Raw genomic sequence first — 24,894 nt, forward strand, 5'->3', positions numbered from 1 at the left:
TTGGGTATAGTAAAAGGGGGACTGTTGGATGTAGTATAAGGGGACTGTTGGATATAGTAAGAAGGGACTGTTGGGTATAGTAAAAAGGAACTGTTGGATATAGTAAGAGGATAAATTCTTAATTTCCCCAACAACTCTTTTCAGTAAGCATTAATTTGATGGATATAGCACATTTGAAGCGAGAATTTCCATTTATACTCAGTTGATTGGCTTAATACAGTCTTGTTGATTTGATATCAGAGTATTGCTGCAAGGTATCAGTACATAAACAAGATACACCACGGTAATCCATCACCAATATTGCGGTTACTAAGTATCTATAGTATGGTCGTGTGGGTATGTGAAATGTGTACAAGAAATTAATATATTTTTATATTTGAATCTCTCCCTTCGAAACACCGGATAAATTTAGCTTTTATAACACTGTTTACTTTTCAAAGGGATTTTTTTTCTTTTTTGGTATGTATTTACTGGTTTTAGCATACCTTTCAAAATAGGCCAATTTAGACTTTCAAAGACAATTAGTTCTGTAAGGTGTTGTCGTGACTTCAATATAATTCAACTGTTTTCAGTACTTTTAGTGATGCAACAGGAAAGTCAGTTTTATTTTTATTTACTCTTATAATAAAATACGGAATAGTACCATTGGTGCCTCTCAGCTAAAGTTTATAGAACTTACTCTCATGGTCACATGTTGAAATGATTTTTACTTAACACCTTTGGTATCTTTGAACTTAAGTATATAGGGCTTTATATATAACGAGAATAAATATCATGTATATGTCAAATAGACAACAACTCCACCGGGATGAAAATGTCAGCCCAAGGCTACCCATTGGTTTTCAATGAACAAACGCTCATACCACAGGGCAGACTACAGCTAGCCCCAAAACATCATTATACACAGGTACTGCGAAAGAGTTACCCCTATATATTCAAGTAAGATAAAAAATAATTTAAAGATAGAAAACTGTCATACAGAGACCAAAAATTCCTGAATTGGGACAGGCGCAAAAATGGCGTGATCACAACCCTCCCCCTTTAAAATCGGGCCACTGTGAAAAACATTACACAATTGAACACATATAAAAAATCGTTTAAAAAGGTTTGAGTCCTTTGTTACAACGGAAATAGGGAAAATGAATATAAATTACACAAATGTACAAACTAAGGACTACTAGCAGTTAACTGACATGCCAGCTCCAGACCAGTTTAAACCTACAAAATGTTATGTCCTAATCTATCAATCCAAATTATTCCCTGCAGGATTAAAAATCACGGTTTATCATACATTGTAAGTCACACAATAAGGACACATTATTAATATTTAATTTATTAAAAATCCTTCTTAAAAACTGCTTTTAAAAATAATGTTTTTCTATTTGAAGGCCATATAAGCGAATAAAATACAAAAAAATGCTATCTTTAATGATTTGACAACTATATCTCTTACGAATGAACCTATTCAACAGTTTAATTAACTTATTGGGTGATTATCGAGCTTTCCGTGCTTTGTGTAGAATATTACCGTAAAGATAGAGTGAGAGATACCCGCACGTATTAATCCTTTCCAAGGACATCTGTATTTGAGAGTGAGTTCCTTGTATCGGTTGAAAAAAATGTGAATGTTTTTACGAGCTTGTGATATCGAAAACCTTGATGTAGTAATTCTTCGTTTGTATAAAGGTTCCTTTTGTTAAAATCTGAGACATTGTTACAAATACAAGCAAATCGAACCAATTGTGATATGTAAACACCATATGACCAAGGGGACGTCACCATCTTAAAACGGACAGTTCACAGTGGTGAAATGAAAAATCATCTCTTTTATCGTAAAATTCAGCATTTACCGTTATCGATATCAATATTAAAATCAAGAAACGGACATTCTTTATTATCAATATTTGCTTTATTAAAATATTAGTATAAATATTGATGTCATCGTTGTTCAGAGCCAAAATTACTGTATACAGATTTTTATTAAAAAATCCTTCTCAAAATGAATAAATGCTGTTAATGATTACTTACAAGTGAAATAATTCTAATGATCCAGAAACAGTATTTAATGGACGAGATAACAACATATTCTGAAAAGTGGAAGAAACTATGTGTTTTTCAACAATGTTTTAGAGGTAAAATCACTACGTTGAGTTGAAAACAAAATTATCATAATCGATTTGGATATGATTTAAAACTAATTCAATAAGAATTTAAAGGAATCGAAATGTAAATGTAAAGAATTTTCGCAGTTTGAAAGACTATGAAAGAATTTTGAAAAATATTCTTTCCTAAGAAAAGGTTAAAACAGCAGGTATTATGGAAGCATAAGAATGTATTTTGGGAGTACCAAGATCGTAAGGTTCACACATAGCGCTTTCTGGATACCAACAGCCATAAGTCGGTAGTAATTTTAAAGTAGCAGTCTTTCTAAAAATCAGACAGAAGGTGATTCATGCAAGTCAAAACCCCACTGAATTTAGTTTTATTTCTTGTTCAGAAACAGTTACTGATCACATAACCAATCTTTGTTTTTTATTTGGGTGTTGCGCTTTTGAAATAAAAAATTATATAGATTGTACATGAAATTTGCACTTGACAAGAGTTATCGTTCTTGATTTTGGCTTCATTTGGTTGATTTTAGTGGGAGATGAATGTATGATTTTCTAAAAAGTGCAGTTCTGAATGCAGAAAAAATTATCGTTATGTGAAAGTATAGCATAAGTAGACTTAAAAAAGTATCGTTTCTTTGGTGGGTTTTTCTTAACCATGAATCACTTTACCATTGGCAGTGTCTGAATCTTATATGGACTGGAACTTAATAAGAGGAGTGTATACATGCATCTTATAATACAATTTATTATCTTATCAACGAGTGTAATTTTTCTTCAGAGATGCCATTGTGCAAATCATTTCTTTGCATCAAAAACTTGACATGCGTAGAAAACGTTGATAGATTTAATTAAATAGGCGCAAATCTAATATCAAAATAGACACTTTTTAAAATTCAACGTTCTTTCGGTTTAATTAAAGTTAATCTCTGTCAATCCGTCAGAGATTCTGCAGAAAATGCAGAGAAACGTAAGAAAATGTTAATATAATACTTTTACAGCTGACATCGCTTCAGCTTATTTAATTGTATTTTTTTGGATATCTTTCAAAATCCATATCAAGTTTCTTTTTTATCACCTTTTTTGGAAACTCACAAATTAGACTAATTATGCATAGATTTTATCAGTGTTTAGGAGCAAAATCCTTTTATTTCATTTCCTATAAATCTGTTCCATTTATTATGCATGAATTGGCAAAATGTCTCAGAAATCACAATTTGATTAAGCAATTACTGCGAGTTGAACAGAATATATGATAGATCTTTAAAGGGTAAATAGCACAAATACTCTTGTTCTCCATTGACATTTATTTTACAATATGTTTCATTTCACGTTGTAAGTTGGAACAATTCTGAGAGCATACGCATAGAGAAATAATCCATCACTACGATCTTATCGATTTTATGTTTCCAAGATGGACACGCTAAGAAAATTACTCGCGTGGCTCCATTTTCTCCTTGATTCACAGTAAGGAGAATGGAAGAACATTGAAACAATATTGCTGGTTTCTTCAATATACGTCTGCAGCATTGACTACGCTGTACCCGGATATTTGCCATTTATTAGTAAATACTTAATATCGGATATTTGAATTTCAATATTCCAAAACATGTCTGGATAATTGTGTGTTGGAAATGTAAGGATCAAGAGAAAACTGCCATGGATTATAAAATAACTGAGATATTGTTTTAACAATCCCTTTATTATCATTCCTCGGATCTGTCGAATGGAAGGAAGCGTGTTGTTGTGTCGTCTGCTCTGCTTTCAATCTGAAATCTCGCTCATGCTGAATAAAAAATTCATGAATGATTTTGAAGGGGTTTTCGAAAGGTGCTATAAAATTCCACGTGCCAATTGTTCAAGTGTGGATTTAACATGGATTGTTGTACAAAAAAGCGCCTTTTTATGATCATGACCAGTGCATGCGCTTGTGCGGCATTTGGATTATTAGCCATTTCTGTTGCGACGGATTATTGGCTTTATACCAGTGATTTGCAGCTAAATAAAAATAACGGCACCAAGGGAGTATACGAAAATCACTGGTCGGGCTTGTGGAGGAAATGTACCGTCAAAGGTTTGTAACAGATGCAATGTTTTTTTTTCTGTATATGGTTTCGTAATGTAATTAATCAAATAACTTAAGCAGTATTCGATTGTTATAATGTTACAAAACAGGCCTGGATCATTTTCATTACGTTCTAAATTCGTTTAATCGATATGATGCATTTTCATACTTGTGTATGTTTTTTCATAGAATACTTCAAGTGTTCAACATCAGTAAAGGGTATTCAAGTTTTAGGAACTCACTTTGCAAGGATTTCAGAATATTTTATAAATGAAACAAAAAGGCTACAAGTTATTTTAGTTTTTGCAGTAATTATGATATATTAGTTAAAACTATATTGCCCGTTACTTGGGTGTCCAAACTGACAAGAGGACACGATAAACATCGAATATTTATTTAATATTAAGGATAATATTAATATCCTTATTTATCTAAGGAAATCGTTCCAAAATGAAAACAAATGTTTAGAGTATTGGGTTACAAGGAATAAATACAACTAGGAGAAATGCCATATCATGCTTTTTTTTATTTTTCTGACCAAAAATTGTACACAGTTTTTAATCTTATTGAATCGTTCAATTCATACACAGAGTGAATTTTCGGTTATAATGTAAGTAACAATCATTTTTTCATGTACTTTCTCCAGCGAAAATGTCTGAAATGTAGCATAGAAATGAAGACTTAACAATGCGAACAGAAAGCCTCTTGTAATTCTGATAAATTTCTTTATTAGTGGATCCAGAATGAATTACTAAAACAGTCAATCAGCTATTTGCCTTCAATCCAGTTGGAAACACGTTCTGAATATGACGAACATTGTTAAAATTATTATTGAATTATGATATTGTATTGGTGTCATCTAAATCGGGACAGTGGCACTGAGTGTACTGCATCTAAATCAATATCTACACGTTGGCAATCCATTGATTTAGATTTTTTCTTTAAACAGCTTCAGTCTTTTGAAGTCGATTACATTTTCTGTGACACAAATGATCTAAGAGGATGTGCATGGTAGAAACAGGCAGTGTATGGCACATGACAACTTTTTTTTTAAAACAATATCATCCATATGGGATCACAAACCTGTGTTTAAAAAAAATGAATGTTGGTTTTTTAATTAAAAGAAAGGGAAATAACTCTTTGATTTGTGAATAATTTACTTTATATAGTAAGGAATTTGAAAATATATTCTGAGACATCTTCTTTTGATACAGAAAAATCCTTGTTATTTGGGACATCGTAATGAGCAAAACAATTCGATGAAACAAACTGATATCATAGGATCTACCTAGTTTCTACATGAACAGCATCTTTAAAAGCATAGGGATGTGTATTCAGATTAATCATTGTTTATATGTAATTTTGAAGTAATTTAAAGTACTATATAGGGTCACACATTTAACATTATTTAAGCATTATTACATGCCTGCCTAATGATCTCATTTGTAGAATACTTTTATTGCATAAAATATGTTAAACTTCTAAATGCTTAATGCAAATATGTCATTTAAACATCAGAGATTCGATTTCAGAAACGGTTAATACATAGTCCTGATAGTTGGAAAACTTTTATCTTTCTTAAATCACAAATGAAAAGCTAGAGAAGCAAGATCCTTTGAAGTGATTTGTCTATTTCTGCAAAGTATGGAAGAAGTTGGTATTCCGTTGCTCCATATCCACTTTCGAATCCCGTCTTGCGAACAGCAAGTTCCAACTAATTTAAGGCGGAAGAATTATACTTAAAACCTATATGTACTGTTTAAAACACACTACGTAGTTCCATGAGAAGGTAATCATGTATACGCTCTACGAGAAAATCCTTATTTTTGTAAAAGCAGTTTAAATAAAGAGTTAAAGCATTTTGAAATCGTACATCCGATTGAACTATTTTCAAATCGCACATCCGATTGAACTATTTTCAAATCGCATGTCCGATTAAACTATTGCACATTTGAAGACACCAAACGAAACTTTTTAAAAATAAACCAAGGAAATTATATCACCATTAAGTTTTCTTTCTTCATTTTTCATTCCACGAAATAAGAAAACTAATCCAAACAGGGCTGCCAGTCATTTTAAAACTGCCCCCAATTAAAATGTATTCTTAGGATTTAACATAAGTATTTTATGATATATCTCGCTTTACTCCCGTTAGGTTAAACTTCCTGTATGTAAATAAAAGACATAGAATAATTCACAACAGAAAGTTTGCGACAACTTCAAATTCAAACAAGTCAGACGACAGAGATCAAGCAGGGGCGGATTCAGGTGGGGACGTGGCGGGCGTGCGCCCCCACTACAATTTGCAAAGCATGGGTTGTCAGGGGTAGATTTAGGGGGTTTTAGGTTGAATTTTTAATTTCTGGCTAATTTAACCACAAAAGATATATACATTGCATCCACTCTAAAAGAACATTTCAAAACTTTAACCTCAAAAATGTTTTCGCCCCGCTCCGCTCGCCGAAATTTGAACTGTGCCCCTAATCTTAAATCCTGGATCCGCCCTTGTCAGGAGTGGCACAATGTCAGAAAAATGCTTTCATAATTCAATAAAACTATGACACGTTGCACAAACCGGCTCTCATTGTGAAGATGGATACACCATAACGATCCACCGGTGTATATAATAACAATCAAAATGCTCTCAAGAACACTATTAATTAACTTTCCAACCTTGTTATCCGAAACATTACGATCAGAGCAATAATCAACTTCAAAGATTTTTTCGTAAGCCCTCGCTATGCCCTTTTGAGGTGATACAATTTTTACCAAAATGTTTATCTTGAAACTTCTGTATTGTAAGTACATGACTTGTATTCAATAATAAAACCAGATTAGCACCCAAAATATTTGAAGACAAATTTCTGACGACCGTCGGTATCTAAACAGAATTTAGTGTAGTCAAAAGGTATCCAATTTAAATATCTTCATAATCTTCAAATATTTTACGAGAATTTATTCTGATTTTCCCTGCAAAAAGCTGGTATTCAATCTAATTAACCGTTAGTAATCTCACGATCTACCTCAAAACGTTAGAGTGTTTTATTCCTTGCAAACAGTTGACCACCAATGAAAAATGTATCCCTTAAAGCTGCATTAGCTGTCATTTTTTTTAAATTTTTGTTTCTGTTGAAATATGCCTTAACTTAATTTTTACCACTAAATTGTACTTTTCTTGTACAATTTCATTTGATATCCACAAATAAAATGCATTAAATACATGAAATAGGTGTCTATATATTTATTGTCTTGCAAGACAAAAAAATCGACCTAGATAAGTTCGCATGCATGTGACTTCTGGCGACCTTAATACGCGCATGTGCTATAAGGGTCGCTTCTTTAATAACAAATTTGATTGCAAAGCGAAAGTGGTTATTCAACGACAAGGAAGACCGACGGACTCAAGCCGTAAAAGAAAAAAAGTTCGAATATAACGCAAGAATCCTTTTGAAATTTAGGTATTGTGATATAATGCGGCTGAAATATGATCATAATTTATTTGAAAACTAATCAAAAAATAGATGAAATGAAAACAAGACACATGCTTACCTGTGTACCCGTTATTGTTATTTTGTAACAAAGTTTAAGGTATTTTTAACCCTGATGAATGTCCTGTCGGTAATCTCCGGAAGTAATGGCGAAAAATAATTAGCTCAGACATGTCGATCTTCTCTGATTAAGAAAACGTTATTTTCACAATATTCTGAAGGTATTAATTGCTTCAATTACATTACTACAAACTTATTTCATTGAATCAGCAAAATTCAGTAGAGTCAAATGTGAACAAATTTGGCAGCTAATGCTGTTTTAAAAAAACTAGACCATTGTATCACCCTACCATTAAAACAAATATAAGCAATAGTAAAGTGCATACCCCATGCAAGTAAATGGTTACCAATCTAAAGATCTTGATAGTCTGAGGTGATACTTCTTTGGTACCATTGGAATCCCAATGAAAAATCTTTACATGCAGTATTCCCTAAAGAAAGAAATCTGATTATATTTTGCAGACAGACATTTTGCTGTCAATTGAAAAATCTTCAGAAACTCCCCAGAACTGAAGTATAACATTCTTTGTAGATTGTTAGTTTCTTTAGCAAAGGTATGAAATTTTTTTCCCCAAAAAAAACAATTTAAAAAGAGAAAATAAAAAAAAACAATTCCCATCAAAATGTCTGAGGAATCATCTCCGAAACCGATTCATATAAAAATATAATTTTGATTTTAAAAAGTTTACATACAGAAATTAATTCATATAAAACTTTCTACAAGCTATTGCAAATGATAAACAACCTTAGAATGGTTGTGTGATTCTCTCTGTAAATACATGGTTTCAAATCGATATCTTAAATGTTACTCGATACTGATTTAGTGTAATATTTCATAAAAAAAGATCTTAAGAATATTTTTTTAGACTGCTTAGTTTCCCCTATGACTTCTCTGTAGACCATTATTATACAATCTAACAATATTTTGAAAATTAGTCTTTCACCGAAACGAATTCGACGTGAAACTCTCCACAGACCGATGTATATCCAATTTAAAGATATTTATAATTTTGTCCAAAAACAACTTTACTGTGTAGACCATTGCAATCTTTTTGAAGGGCTTTAGAAAGTTCCCCAGAGGTGACTCCGCAGATATTTGCATTTCCCGACTACCCAACGGATCTTTAGGCTATAATTACATGTGGGGTGACCTCTAGATCAAATCATATTTACTCATGTCTCCTTTCGAAGAAAATGGAAACGTACTTAAGAGAAACGTTTACTTATTTCAAGGGGGAAAACAATGTATATCCAACAGTATATTGTTATGATTAGTATTTAATTCATAAGCGGTATTCCAATGGGACCAACCTATGGTCCACGTCTTTTTTATTTATATTCTGTTTAAATAATAACAAATGCCAAAAAAAAAAATTGTCGACAAAATTAAGAAAAAAGGTGTCTTAGGATCAGTAAAGTTTGGATTTCTCTTATTCCCACTCATCATTTACCACAGAATGACCAGCAAACTTGAGACATGTCTGAGATAGCTTCGAGACTCAACCTAACATTGTCATGAGATGATCCTAACTCCATCCTAAATTTGGTGTTAGGACGTGACTTAGGACATATCTTACTAATAGGATAGCTTCGAGAACCCCACCTCTGGTTTCATCATCCTTCTATCATTACTTCCTGTATTTATAATGTAAGGTCAACCTTTTGCAAAAGAACTACTTAAAGAAAATTACCGTTTTTAACCAAACACACCTCACGTGTTGACGTAAGTAAATCGAGTGAATTATTATGTCATAAAACATCGGTTAATTACCTCTTTAGATATACATGAAATGTCTTCGTACCACTAGATGGACTTTAATTACATGACAGCGTTAAGTATCAGACTTTATAAAAAGCAGACAGAAGGCGATTCACGCATGTCAAAAACCCACCGAATTCAGTTTTATTTCTTGTTCAGAAACAGTTACAATGTACTTGTCACATAACAGGTCTTTGTTTTTCATTTGCATGTTGCGCTTTTGAGATAAAAAATTATATAGATTGCACATGAAAATGGCACTCTTGCACGACTTAATTTGCAAGATTTGGTTTCATTTGGTTGATTTTAGTGGAAGATGCATATAATCCCAAATTTGCAGATCTGAAAGCTGAAATGTGAAAGTACAACATATATAGATTGAAAAAGCATCGTTTGTTTGGTGGGTTTTTCTACACCATGAATCACATTACCATTGGCGGTGTCTGAATTTTATATGGGCTGGTACTTGAATGGTACGTATTGTATCATCTTACCTTTTTACCGGTAATACTTATGCAATACGTCAAGCATTTGTAAGATATTCCGTTAAATACTTAATTGTAAAGTGCATAGGCAAAATAGAGAATTTTATTTGAAGTACGTTTTTATAGCTGTTTTATGGATAACAGAATAGCCAGTCGTTGTCTTTAAAGTATACATCCCATAATTGTCTGTCAATATTGTACTAGATCATGAAAATTTAAGTCTATTAATCAACAATTTAGACACATTTAGCGGCTAGAAGCAAAACTTGAACAGCACATTAACTATAGTTTATGTCAAAAAAATATATTGGAAGATATTGAGTATGGTAAATAAGTCTTTTGAAATGTATAAATGCTTAATGTATAGTAATAGCGGTTCAATAGTCAAGCAACGGATCGTAATGATTGGTTACGAGAGCCCTGGGTATTGGAGAGATAATAAACGCATAATTCTATTTGTAAAATCATTAACTACTTCGGTAAAAAGCAAATGCAGTGAGTCATTCACGAGAGGCTCCATAGTCATGGATAAAAATTGACAGTGTATTTACACTGCTAATCGAATACATTTTAAAACTATCCAAACTCATGCGCAGCTCGCGTAATAACAAAGAAAGATTGTCCAGTCCATTAGTGGAATATTGGCAGTGCGTTTATATTGCTAATCAAATATATGTAAAATACTGTCCTGTCTCGTGTATTGATTATTAATTGTTAGTGTAGATAAAACTTCCAATAATGAAGATCCAAGCAATAAGGAATAATTGTTTATAGCATATAATCCCTACTGCATGGTGAAATGTCAATTTACACGAGAAGCTTTTCATAGGAAAAGTAACTGGGGAAATTTCTGTATCCTGAAAATTTCTTACAAAATACAAACGAAGAGGCCTGTAATGTGCGCATTTTTGACAGCTTTTTTATTGTCTGATTTTCCTTGTATGTTATAAAGATTGAGAAAAGAACACTAACTTCATACAAGGGCTTCGTATGAAGTAACGTTTTGTATTAAAAGAATCCATGTGTACAATGCTTTTGTAATGGTTATGCTGTTTAAAAAATAAACCAATATATTACAGACTTGAATGACCAAACTTGTCCTTAAATAGCACGTAAAACACAGTGTTTACGGTGTTGTATCATGCGGAACCAATACACTGATAATCTAGGAAACACGAGCCGATCCTCATTATTTTCCGGAAGCAGTAATTGTATTACAATTTAAACAGACTAATTATATTGTCCATGCAATGTTATAGGTCTTTTCCATTAACTTCTACGTAAATTGTTTTTGTCAGACGATTCCATTTCTTTATGTTTTGCTCCGATGGTTATCCAATATTCGCCATATTGGCTTACAAGGTCAATGATATGTTTTGTAAAACAATAGATGTATTGGATATGACGGCAACAAATTCATTAGATTAATCTCTGCTTTACCATTGTAAATTAAGTGAATACTTCTACTTGTGGTGCATAAGAACTATAAATTGTATAAATGCTTGCAAGTCTTAAGAGAAAACGACTGCAAGTGGAATTAGTATTTTATATACTAATCGACGTAGCACTTTCTTAATATTTTTTTGTGTTATTTCGACTGTTTTTTGTCATCAGCGCAATTGAAGATAAACAGATTTTGCAGTATATGAATTTACTGACGTTAGATCATATTGCTACAATTGCATCAAAACGAATATAAGAAGCCAACCATCAAAATGTCTGTTGTCCTCTCGCGACCGGACTCTCTCTCTCATCATTAATGACAAACAGCGATTTTTCCATCGGTTCAGAACAAACTCTTGAATATGTCTCAGACAATATTAATTATTCTCCTCACAGCAATGTTAAAATCACGATATTAAACCAAATAGAAAGATCTCATTCTGTTTTCCTTCCTGCTTTTAAATTCTTGTTCTAGAATTGATTGGAAGAGCTACTGCAATTGTCATTTGTAATAGACATGCATTGTTCTTGATCTCTAATGGAAGTAGATAAACAATACCGAAAGAACATGGTAGTGTTTTTTTGTGGTCAGACTTAAAATGAATATTGATCCACAATGTTGTAATCGCTGTTGCTTACGTATAGAATAGAGTGCTTGATTGAAGAAATTATTTTTACCATATACTGCATGCAATTTTAACATGCAGCTAGATATCTATACAATTTGCTGTAGACGAATGTGGTTGTTGTGTACAATGTTCCATTTGCTTTGAGGCAAATTGAGGATTTCATGTTTTACAAATACTAAATTATGCCATGCAAATTTTTCTTGTCTTAACAGTCTTTCAAGCTTATAAGGTTCCATAACCTAACATTTGTCTAAGTAAGTGCAGGCAGATACAACTATGAGCTGAACATTAGATTGAGTTTGGAACTGACATCTAAGAAACAAAAAACACCCTATGGTAGATCTTTATCTATAGTAGTTTAAACAGAAGGTAGATATACAAGATTGTTTTAGTAGCAAATGGTGTTTGAGAACTACATGGAAAGTCAATATTATACCAATTTATCCTTTTGAATGCAGACAAAGTCGTAATCGTTTTTGACTGTAAATAATGTATTAAGAAGTAAATTAGCGTTGATTAAACTCTTACGACCCTCTTGCATTTTCTTCAGTAAAATTGGGTCGATAAACTAATTTGTAGCCTCCGATTAGAGGCTAACGCAGTACACAAGTCTATTAAATCATTAAAGCCTGATAAAAGAATGTAATCTTTTCGAGTTTTAATATTAGTGAGATTGATGAAAAATCGTAACATCCTCTTTTGGTTAATTGAATTATCTGTGCAGTCGACAGAATCATTTTGTTCCTTGTAGAAATTTTACTTCATGAATTCTTTTTTTTTCTCAGTTTTACAGAGCTGAAACATTTAATGCTTTTATACCTTTCCTCCATTGTTGAATAGATTTTTGCGATGTATGCGCTTGTCTGATCAGCAATAAACGATATTCTTACTTTTACCTGCACTTTCTACAATCTCGATTATGTTTCCATAAACGCTTTTAGTACTTTATCCTATTTCAGTGTCATCAACATCCTTCTACTTCAACCATTTGTGCTTTTTTCTATCTCAGTTTTCCCTGTTTTTATGTCTTGGTTTTCTCTTCAATTTTGGTCTGTACGTTCCGTTATCTCTATTCAGTTTTTGAAACAATGCATGTACTTTCGCCCATTTCAATGCTTATCCATTCTTTTTCCTTGGTCCTCTTTGAAATTCTCTGAATATTTTTTCTTTAAAAGCACAGTGTACTTTTCAATCACTGAATTAAATCCTTTTGTCAAATTCTTACATTGTGTTTCGTTAACAATACATTTTATTTAATTAAAAACACTTTGATTTTTTCTCTTTCAATGTTCCTCAGTTCTCAGTTCGAACCTCAGTTTGTCATTTTTGTTACTTCAGTGTTCTCTCAAAACACTGCTTACTTTTCTCTTATCTCAGTTATTTTGTGAATTGACATCTATTCCAACTATTTCTTTTAATCCGTTAACGTTGTTCATACTTTCTGAATTTTAAACCCTCTTTACAAACCTAAGTCTTCATATTCTTCTATCTTGATGTTCTTTCCAATCTCATGTCTGTACTTTACTTTAAGTCGGGTTTCAAAGATTCTGTCTGTACTTTCTATCTTATGTTTCTAAGATTCTGTCTGTACTTTCTATCTTTGATTTCAAAGATTCTGTCTGTATGTTCTATCTTTGGTTTCTAAGATTCTGTTTGTATTTTCTATCTTTGTTTTCCCTTATCTAAGTTGTCTTTCTTTACATTCGACTGTACTTTCTTTTATTTCTTTTTGATACATACTAGCAATAATAACACCTATAACACTATCTCACTCTTTTAAGAAGAGATAATAGTAATGGAAAACCATTTGTTCGTTATATCTTCTCGCGGTCTTCTGACAAAAGAAGATGATTGTGATCTTCTGTCTATATATTGGATTCGAAAACTCCAAACAACACTTCATAGCTTGATATACGAATGTTCTACCCAGCTTCTTTCGAAGCTGTTAATTCCTTATTTACAGCTGTCAAAGAGGGTCTACAGTCTTACCACGACATTTGTTACTCCCGGTATCAATTCAATGTGGATCTTGAAACATTCGAAAGTTCTATTGAGAACCTCAATTATCGGAGTATAATTGCATTTTGAAAATTCCCGAAAAAGATGAAATATTTAGATACAAATACATATTTAAGTACTTAGTAGAGATCCTCCACACTATGTAAAAAACTATCCCAAATTGATTTCTTTGGATTTTCTACTCGACTACACGTCACTCCAGTGTGGTGGATTTGGTTTTCAACGAACAGTCGGCAGTCCAATAGGAACAAATTGTGTTTGGTTACTCGCTGACCTATTCATTCACCCTTATGAAGCTGACTTTATAGCTGATCTTATGCAAAATAAAACATCGTTTGGCTAGATCTTTTGAACTAAGCCTTTGCTATATGACGTTTTGTTTTTAAACAATCCTAGATTCGGGGATTTTATACGTTGAATCTATTACCGAAAACTTGAAGGAATTTTTTCATATCCCATTAGTTTTTTCTCCAAATCTCCATCAATGATTTTTTTTTGTTTTCTTTTCACGTCTTTATTTGTAATTTCTTCGATATCAATCCTTATAATCCCACAGTGCTACCCCCTAAATTCTATCTAAGTCCTTTCACAGTCCTCTATCTAGATCTCCGTAAGTATATCCCCATATCTGTCTCCGACTTCTTGTTCTTTTAATGGGATCAACATTTTTTCTAATCTTTTGTCTCTGTCTTTCTTATCTCAGTCTTCTAATTCAGTACTCTTTCAAAACCACTATATGGACATTCTTGCCTTTCGATTATCGTTAGAGACGTCTATTTTTCTCTTTCTCAGTTTTCTTTCCAAATTTCTTTCTGTACAGTGAGCTTTCTTAGTCAATTGTGATGCTAAAATTCCATACACAAGCTTCAAATTTCTGTTTGTTCTATCTTCTAACTAATCTCACCTTTAAACACTTAAACACATGTCTGTACTAGAAGTACACAAAAATGACAAATTAATAAGACCTGATGAATGTTGCTGAATCGTCGTTGGAATGAATTGAAATAAAAAAGCAAGCAAATTTTCCTGACATGTGATAAAATTATATTATTCATTATTCGCTAAAACAATATAGTGATTTCTATATAAATAAAAATGTATATGACTAATAAAAATATTAAAGTACATCGTAATCTAGAAATACTGATATACGATAACTTTTACATGTACATGCTGCACTTAAAATTATCATTATCTTCCTTTAAAGCATTTAAATCGTTTTTGAATGCCTGGATTATCACGAAGATAAACCATGAACTTATGAAATTGGAATAAAAAAAACCCAGAACGATATCGAATGGCTTAATCGTGACAAGCCTGAACTTCAAGGAAAACCGATATCTGGTTTCTGAAGCAAACTTGTAATTTGTTTTTATTAAGTAAGCTTACTCAGTGTTTTATATCAAACTTCACGATGCATGTCTATGTACATATCATAAGTCTGTTTTAACCACACTGCACCTATATTATGATATGTGGTCAAAACATATATTTTTATTACTCGTGTTTCCAAACTGAAAGGTAGTGTGGCTTTTGCAGACAAGTTAATTGTCACGTAACCTGTGTGTGGATTGGGTCGAACACCCGGGATTTCCTGAATACAATTTAAAGTACCAAACTTATATATATAACCTTTGATTTCTCGAACACTCAAACTGACTATTTGGTCGTCCGGTAATGAATCTTTGAGAATAATCCTCACTAACACGTCAGCTATTTTGTCAGCTTGGATCATAAAAGGTGTGAAAAACTGAAACCCTATCATTAATTAAATGTCACTTTACATTACAGGTAATATTTAAGTCATCACTAATTAGACAGTTTTAATCTAGTATATATTGTAATGAATGAAATTCGAGAATATTCCGAAGTCGGCATACTGAAACATCAAAGAAAATTAGATGAAAACAAATTATTGTCCAAGAAACTGCACTCTGAAAGGTTTTTTTTAAAGCAAACACAGCATTTGTAATGGTCACAAATCAACACGACTTTCCGGAAGCGAATGAACAATATCCAAGAACTAACAAAACTTCATAGGGAGAAAGCAATTTCTATTCATAAAGTCGAAGTCGGACCGGCACCGAAAAAAATCCGGAAATATATTAACTTTAATTTCTCGAACTTCCGATAACTCGAACACATTTTAATGGTCCCTTGGTGTACGATATACCGAATTTGATTGTATTTTTTATAGATATCAAATACCAAGGTGATACGAAATTAGATTGGAAGGTTTATACTGTAGTAGTTTTTGGAGAGTCACCCAGGTTTCTCTTCATACTTCATTCGTGTTTGTCTGAGTGAACTTGTATGCGATATGAACAATTTACACATGCATTGAAGTTTATTCATTATATTCATATTATTCTATGGGTGGTATGAATGAACTCTTTGTAGAACAGAGTTCGTTCTCGTTGTAGTCCACACTTTTTTCAACTATTTCTGCGTTTCTTATCATTCAATATTATTCATACCTTATGCTAAGCGATATGTTTATTAATTGCTTAGTATATCAAACATACAAGTTATCTTCGGTCTTTTTTCTTTCTTTACCGCCAGATATCATATTTTCTCAAGGTTTACAATTGACAGACCAGACTGGTTAAGATAATTGTTTATGGTAGCACTTGCATCTATTGACAGCTCCACTGAGCACAAGTTCTTGTATAGAAATACCTGGAAGAGTAATCAAGAGAACAAAGATTCTGGCGGAAATCAAAAGATTATAATACAGTGACAAAGACCAGTCATGGAAAATAGACAAACACAACAAAGAACATAAAATAACCAAAATAATACATACAAAGTAACAAAAGAAAATGAACTCGTTCTCCACTAAAAATTTAGAGCATGGACCAGGTGTACCGTTAGGGTAAGCGTCCTCTGCCTTTCGGGAAACAACCGCTGAATTGCTCATAAGCTCGTCAGACAAGACAATGATAATCCCACCAGAAAAATCAGATGATCGGGCATACCATTTATACTTCACTTGCTTCATTGGCTAATTTTCCAAAGAAGTACAAAGCGGAAGGAATCAGTATATTTATTCTCAAGAATAAATGTTTGTTTCTTCACGAAAACGTTAACATGAAATTGAAAAAAAAACCCTTTAACAATTCTGCTGTCCAACAAAATAAGCCCAACATCTTAAAGATAAACGCCACTCATGGTCGACAAAACTAAGGTAAATCTGATCCAATTCTAAATTTTTTATTGAAAAAAAACCAAAAAAAAACTGGTAAAACTGTATTCCTTTGTTTTTTTCTCAAATCCTACATTCACTTCAAATGTTTGAAGAAGTTACTACGTCAAGTGATCTACTTTGACATTGGAAGTCCATTTTGTATTTTATTTGTAAAAGGTAGCAAGCGGGGTATAGAAGGTATGTCTGGCCTTGTAATTTTACTATTGGTATTACCATTTTATCATTGCCTGACGATGCTTTAAACGTTTTCCTACACAAACGCCTGAGCACTGACCACTAGGGCTACCAACTGGCTGAAACAAGACATAAAACGCGTGGTAATTCACTATAAATTAGGTAGTACTTGTATTTACTACTATATCAAATGAATTAATTTTACTCGCGATTATCCCGTTACAATATTGTTGGAAGACCTCGTTATTTACCTTGCGCTCAGTGATAGGATTATTCTTTGTTGTATTTGATACAAAATGTATTAAGTACGTTCACATAAAATTCAGACACTGCCAGTGGTAAAGTGATTTTCATAGTAGAGAAAAACCAACCGAACAAGCGACGCTTTTTCAGTCCACATATATTTTACTTTCAAATAAGAATCTTTTTCCATTCAGATCTGCACTTTTTAAAAAAAAAATCATATTTTCATATCCCACTAAAATCAACCAAATGAAGCCAAACCAAGAACGATAACTCTTCCGAAGTGAAAATGTCATGTACAATTTATATATTTTATTTCAAAAGCGCAACAATTAAATTAAACACTAAGACTGATTATGTGATCAGTAACTGTTTCTGAACAAGAAATCAAACTGAACTCGGTGGGTTTTTCACATGTATGAATCACCTTCTGTTTAATTTGTTTAGAAAGACTGCTACTTAATGAGATGTTTGATGAAAGCGTGAAGTGATACTAGTAGTTTTAAATCAAGATACCTTTTACACTTATTATAAGCAGATCCCCAGTGCATAATAGTATATGTCATTTTTTGTTGCTTCTTGTCAATTTGTTCACATAAACTTTCATCCCATATTTTCAACTTTCAATATTCACTCTCGCTTAATTGTTCTGATTGAAACTGATTGTTTCCTTACTTTATTTTTAGTTTATTTTTTTAAATTTTTTTATGCGACATGTGTGGTTTGGTCATACTGTTTTATGACCCGCTTGCTCAAGACATACTATAATGTTACATATATGGTCAGGACATATGAGTTATGTGACTTGTGTGATTTGGATATATTTGTTTTGAACCATGTGTTACCCGGTATCAGGAAATGTAATGGTATAATGTGTGTTGTCCAGACTCATACTGGTCATCAGACTTATTGATATGCTACATATGTGGTCAGGACGTAAAATCATGTGATATATATGATGAGGAGAAATTGTTCATTGTGTGGCCAGATTGTATTGAAACGCGATATGTGTCAACAAGGCTTATCATTATTTAAGGTGAAGTCAATAATAATAATTATGTATCGTGTGTGTTCAAAAGTAATTGTTTTGTAACATGTCAGAGTCTTGTCTGATGGTAAGAGTAGTCAAATGTTTAAATTACGTTAGATGTGTAATCATGTGTTATAGTTGTAGATCATTATGAAAAGTTACAATATATAGTTCATTTGGATTGTGGACTGGTAGTAACATAACCAGCATGGCCAAGACAAAATTTTAAATGACGTGTGCTGGCAAGATGATTTCGTCACGATATGTTGTCAAGATTTTTTATACAAAGTTTAAGCATATTATGTAACATAAACGTCCAGCGAAAAATCACTTATAAAAACTGACGAATTACTTGTTTGATACAATTGACATTCTTATGTTAGATAATACAACAGAGTACAAGTGTCTTCGATTCTAGTCAAGTTTGAAATGATGGCATTTATAAGAGTTAACATTGCAAAACGTTGCTTAAATCGCTGTAATAATTGTTATACTTCCTTTACACCGACCTTTTGTAGGCGGATCAATACACAAGATCATCATAAACCAAACTATCTTCTTCGAAACCTTCTCCACAAATCTCGCGTTAACACGATAAAGAATCAAGTATTCCCGTTTCTCCAACAATCGGAAAAAGGTGTCCAATCTTCGTGAAATCAAATTTAACTCTTTGATGGTCCATTGCGTTACTCTCATTCATCATGAAAACGATAGTGAATTTTCATTTAAAGAATCTGTGCAGATTTCCCAAGGGAGATAATACTGAAACAATATAATGCGTTTTTAATCTAGTTTAGTGAACTCTTTCCGTAATTTTTCTTCATAGCTTGCAGCTAACATTCATCGTTTGGTATTTATCGGTTTTATCGATTATACATAAACCTACTGTTTCACTGCCTACACCAGAATGTATTTTTTAATCACAAGATCATTAGTTGTATTTTTTTAAGAGGAACACTCAGCCAAAAGGATAATACTTTTGATTATGACATTATCATTCAAGAACAAAGACGATTTAAAGATATGACAATCAATTAAGCAATGATTATAACTAACTAAATTTCAAATTCTTTGTATTTAAAGAATTGAAAAATAATCTAAAATTATTCCCATTTGATGACACAACATGAATTTCCGACAGCGACGTTCATCGAAGTCGACGTTATAGTCATACCATGAATTTAGATTAGACACATATACCATGAATCCCATGGAAAGGGAATGTTGAGTGGAATCTAACAAGATAGACACACTTTAAAAAAACCGAAAACTGCAAACAAAATCGGAAGTCTTACACGTTAATATTTACACCATGAAACACTGTAACAGTTCTGTAGTAATGACCACATTCTTGTAGCAACATAACCCTGTTCAGGAAGGTTTTTTGTAAGAGGTTTAGCATGGTACAAAATGTCCGCGTAGTTACGGCCAAATCTGGCATAACGTATGCGTCATATGAAAATTCCATACGTAGGCACTGAGAGGATGTTGCAACATATGACAGGAAAGTTGACAATACGGAATGAGAAAACATCGCGTTTGTCGTGTAATATTGCCTTTTCCTTTTCCGTCGATATACAAATGTAGGTTAAGATATGATACTGCCTTCATAGTGTCGGTAGTGTCCTAACTTGTCCTAAATTATTAACATCATACAATTTATTCTCGTTCTATTTGGTTAACGACACCAGTGTGGATTAGCACAGTGTACAGTTCACGATTTTTAAAGTTATGTTCTTTACTTAGAAAAATATCATCTTGAATTTATACAATGTTTGCAATCAAGATCAAGGTACATAAAAGTTGTAATTGTGACAATCCGATAGTTTGGGTGTTTTCCTTTGAAAAAGTTAGACGAAAATGAGCTACATTATATCAAGATCTATATTTTCATTTTAATCATGTCTTTTAATGCACCTGGTGTTACTAGGAGATGTTTTCCACGACAATCGCCAAAATAATCGTCATATATTGTATTGGTGGGTGAAATGTGCTTCCGTGGAAATTCACGACCAAATGCTTTTTTTCTTAAATTTGCTGTTTTCCCCTATCTTTTGGATATATCATCAAATTCATTGTTTTTAACACTAAAGAATTTGCCTTCAAATGTCAATGCAGATATTTGAACAATTTTGAAACTGACACTTCTTGTGGTCAGAAACTTTGAAGAGGTGGCCTTGGTCTTTATACTTCATCTTTTGATTCAGGGATGAAAGTTGGCCTTAATTCCTGATAATAAGATAGCAATAAATTCTATGTAATAGTTAGAAGAGGAAATTTGAACTTTTTGTCTTAATCAGAGACGTAATTTGACCGAACACTCATGTTCAGAAGAACTTTGATCCAATCCTCTGATTCTGATATCATATATGACTTTCTCTTTAAATGTGTAATTTGTCTCGGCCTCCGATTTTGAATTTGAATTTAAATCAATCACACATAATTAAAATATCTTCAGACCGGTGCAATTCATTAAAAGTTATCCCCATCTAGTTGCAATAGATAGACAAAGGACAAAACACATGGCAAACATAGACATTTTCAGTTTTACTCGTGAGCTTGTTGTTTGTTAAAATGATTCCCTTTCTAATTTTACTCATGAAAGATTATCGTTTTTGAATTAATATTTATTTGCAATAACTTACAAATGTTATATAAAAAACTTGAACATTGCATTTAGTGTCCCTAAACAGATCTGTCTTATGTCTTATAACGTGTCATGTGTACTGATCTGTCTTTTTCGGTGTTTTTTTTTTTAAATCTGTGATGTCTGATGAACTGACCTTGAATCTCTAATTTTCTGTGTACAGTGCTGTTTTCATCTGTATTTAAGAGTAATGAAGGGAACCAAAATTCTAGTGGAAATCAAAAGAATGTAAAGCAGGGACAAACACCAGACATGAAAAACAGACACACACAACAAAGAACTTAAAATAACCGAAATAACAAAAGTAAATGAGCAACTCGGACTCAACTAATAACTGGGAGCATGAAGCAGGTGCACCGGTAGGGTAAGCGTCCTGTGCCTACCTATAAACACCCGCCGAGTTGCTCATAAAAAGTCAAGTCTAGGGTAAACAAAAGAGAGAAGGAAAATTATTCAATTATTGACTGTCTTTTCTACAAAACATACATTTCATTAAAATCGAAAATGAAGATATGTGTCGATAGCCCATCAGTTCACTTTTAATATAAAAAAAAATCAGTGTGAACTTAAAACATGTCACACAAATGCAAATGCTCAAATGTTTAACCGTAATGGCAAATTCATGTTAAATCTTCGTAAGTGGCATGTTTTCGACTTTTAACTGAATTTATTGCTACATTGCTTTCACCGAAGCAACATACACGGCAATTTTAGTATGATGAAAAAGGCTTTGGTTGTTTTCATGTCAATGCCATTAAACTAAAAACATCTAAACGGTCTATTGATTCTTAAATTTTATGTTTCATGAAACTGAGTTTGAAAGGATCTATTTATCATAAACAAGTGCTCTGTTTTATGGAATATTTATTTTAGCATTCCCGTTACCGAACTTCTTGCATGGTTAGAAAAGATTACGATAGCACGTTTACACATAATTAACTAGTATCATTCTAATTTGTTTCTGTTAACTGAAAGAAGCAGACGATGACCAGGGAACGATATGATTTCACAAATGTCTGATAAACCTAACTTAATTGCTTCCGTGTAAAGGTAGGGTTTCTGGATATTCAGATTGTATTCATTGTTTAAATGCTAAATTAGTTGTATCCATTGTAGTACTCAAGTACTGACAAAAGTAATAGAACCACTATTAAAAACCAGAAAGAAAAAAGTTAGATTCAACAAATGACGATAAAAATATCAACTTTGTTGTAATAACATAAAAGTTGTTAACAACATAGCAAAATATATAAATATAAGGAAAAATAATACTTTGTGGCATCAGTTCATTGTAATATCGTCATAATGGTTCCACTATTATACGTCAATTAGCAAAAACTGCCAAAAATTGTATATTGTGTTGTTTTTCCGGACATATTTACGTCCACACCCAAGAAACAACTATACATTTTTACATATGACACAATTTGTAATAATGAAACTCAGTTTCATGAAACATAAATATGAAGATGTTTGTTGGACGTGGACACCATTTTCTTAAAAAACATTATACATCGTTGTTTTTTTTTCCAAAAAAAGATGGTACATCTAGATACAAATATATTATTCTTGGTAGAGATTCATCATACTTTGTAAAAAATAATTCCAAACTTTTTCCAAATATACAGAAGATGATGTTTACAAAATGCTGGAATTTTTAATCGACAACATATTTGTTCAGTGTGGTGGACGCATTTTTCAACAAACGGTCGGCATTCCAATGGGAACACATTGTGCTCTTCTACTTGCTGACCTATTCCTTCACTCTTATGAGGCTGACTTTATAGCTGATCTGATCCGAAAGAATATCGTTTAGCTAGATCCTTTAATCTCAGTTTCCGCTATGTAGATGACATATTATCTTTAAACAATCCTAATTTCGACGATTTGATACATCGCATCTACCCCAAAGAACTTGAGATAAAGGATACTACAGACACTGTGAAGTCAGCCTCATATCTTGACCCACAATATACTAGAAATCGATAGTAAAGAAAAACTTTTCACCAAACTTCACGACAAACGTGATGACTTGTATTCAAAATTGTCAACTTACTTTTCATCGGTGGCAACATCCATTCAGCACCTGCGTATGGAGTGTTCATATCATAGCTCATACGTTATTCCAGAGGTTGCCGAAACTACACAGACTTTTTGTATCGCGCTAGTATTCTAACAAATAGGCCTCTGGAACAATTTTTTATGTGGCTACAAGATTGAAGTCATCACTACAGAAGTTTTATGGTCGTCATCATGAACTCGTGAATCGCTACGATGTATCCATCTGTACAATGAAAACTGATTTGTTCAACTTGTCATAGTTTTCCTTTCCTCTTTTGTCTACCCGGAGATGACTTTTTATGAGGAACTCGGCGGGTGTTTCCAGAAAAGCAGGACGATTCCCCTACCTGTGCACCTGGTCCATGATCCCAGTTTTTAGTGGAGTCCGAGCTGCTCATTTGCTTTTGTTATTTTGTATGTATGATTTTAGTTACTTTATGTTCGTTGTTGTGTATGTCTGTTTTCCATGTCTGGCCTTTGTCCCTGAATTGCGTTCTTTTGATATCCACTATAATCTTGGTTCCCTTGATTACTCTTGCCAAATATATGACCAGAAAGTGGCCAAAAAGAAACCAAATTTGACAGAATATCCGAACATTGGTTAACTTCAAGCAGTTTGATGTCTTTTCAATGCAAGAAATATTAGAAGTCTTTGTGTTTTCTTATTCGTGTATGATTCAAGTCTCCTAATTCACGATTAAATCATTCAACATTTTATGATTAATTTTCAGCTGAATTTTTAGCCAATAAAACCCCTTATACCTCTTCTTCTTTATTTCTATTGGTTTTATAAACATATGCTTTTTTGTTGCATCTGGTCAATTCATTAAATACAGCCTAACATGATTGATATATAAAAGTGATAGATCGAAACTTTTTTTCCAAATTTCCTGGCAACCTTTACTCTTTCATGAAGTAATGAAAACAAATTAGATGTACTGAAAATTTTCGGAAAAAATGTACGGATCATTTTCCGCAACAAATTCACTACAGATAATTCTAAAACCAGTAAATTTATTTTTCCACTTCCTTATCTTCTCATGTTGGTTCTAGATACATTAATACTTGAAGCCATATCTATGTAAGGAAATTTCGGACAAAGTCTTTCAAAATACTTAAACATAACAATATAGGCACGCATACCCATTTTACATCTATCTGCGCATATAATTTTATCTAAAAAAAAGTTCAGATTTTTTTCTAGGCAACCTTATTTCCCAATTCAAAGTACAATTAAGGGACGGAGCGGCGTACTTATATTCAATGGGTCTTAATACCCGGAAATTTGTTCTATCGGAAATCATGTACGAATTTCGGGAACGGGATCTTGCATTTCTCTAATTTTGCTTCAATTTTCATACCGCTTGAGCGGTGTGGAAAAAAATGTTCTTATCATTAGTGGCTTTTTTCTCAGAGTTCGATTGGCTTAGAAATTGATTGTCTTGGACGCCATCGTTAATCGCCTCGATTGCCAT

The 24,894-nt window shown here is 32.7% G+C and overlaps 1 protein-coding gene across 1 annotated transcript in view; it reads left to right on the forward strand.

The window, feature by feature from the left end:
• Window positions 1–3,489: 3,489 nt before the first annotated feature.
• LOC148620255 (voltage-dependent calcium channel gamma-5 subunit-like) overlaps window positions 3,490–24,894 on the forward strand; it is a 55,621-nt gene continuing 34,216 nt past the window's right edge. Inside the window, exon 1 of the mRNA XM_088580993.1 lies at window positions 3,490–4,182. Coding sequence (XP_088437119.1) covers window positions 3,984–4,182 — 199 coding nt within the window. The 5' untranslated portion in view covers window positions 3,490–3,983. The remainder of the gene's footprint in view (window positions 4,183–24,894) is intronic.

Source organism: Perna viridis, chromosome 4 (assembly GCF_037379345.1).
Source record: "Perna viridis isolate PV_CMFRI_1.1 ecotype Kerala chromosome 4, ASM3737934v1, whole genome shotgun sequence".
Lineage (NCBI taxonomy): Eukaryota > Metazoa > Mollusca > Bivalvia > Mytilida > Mytilidae > Perna > Perna viridis.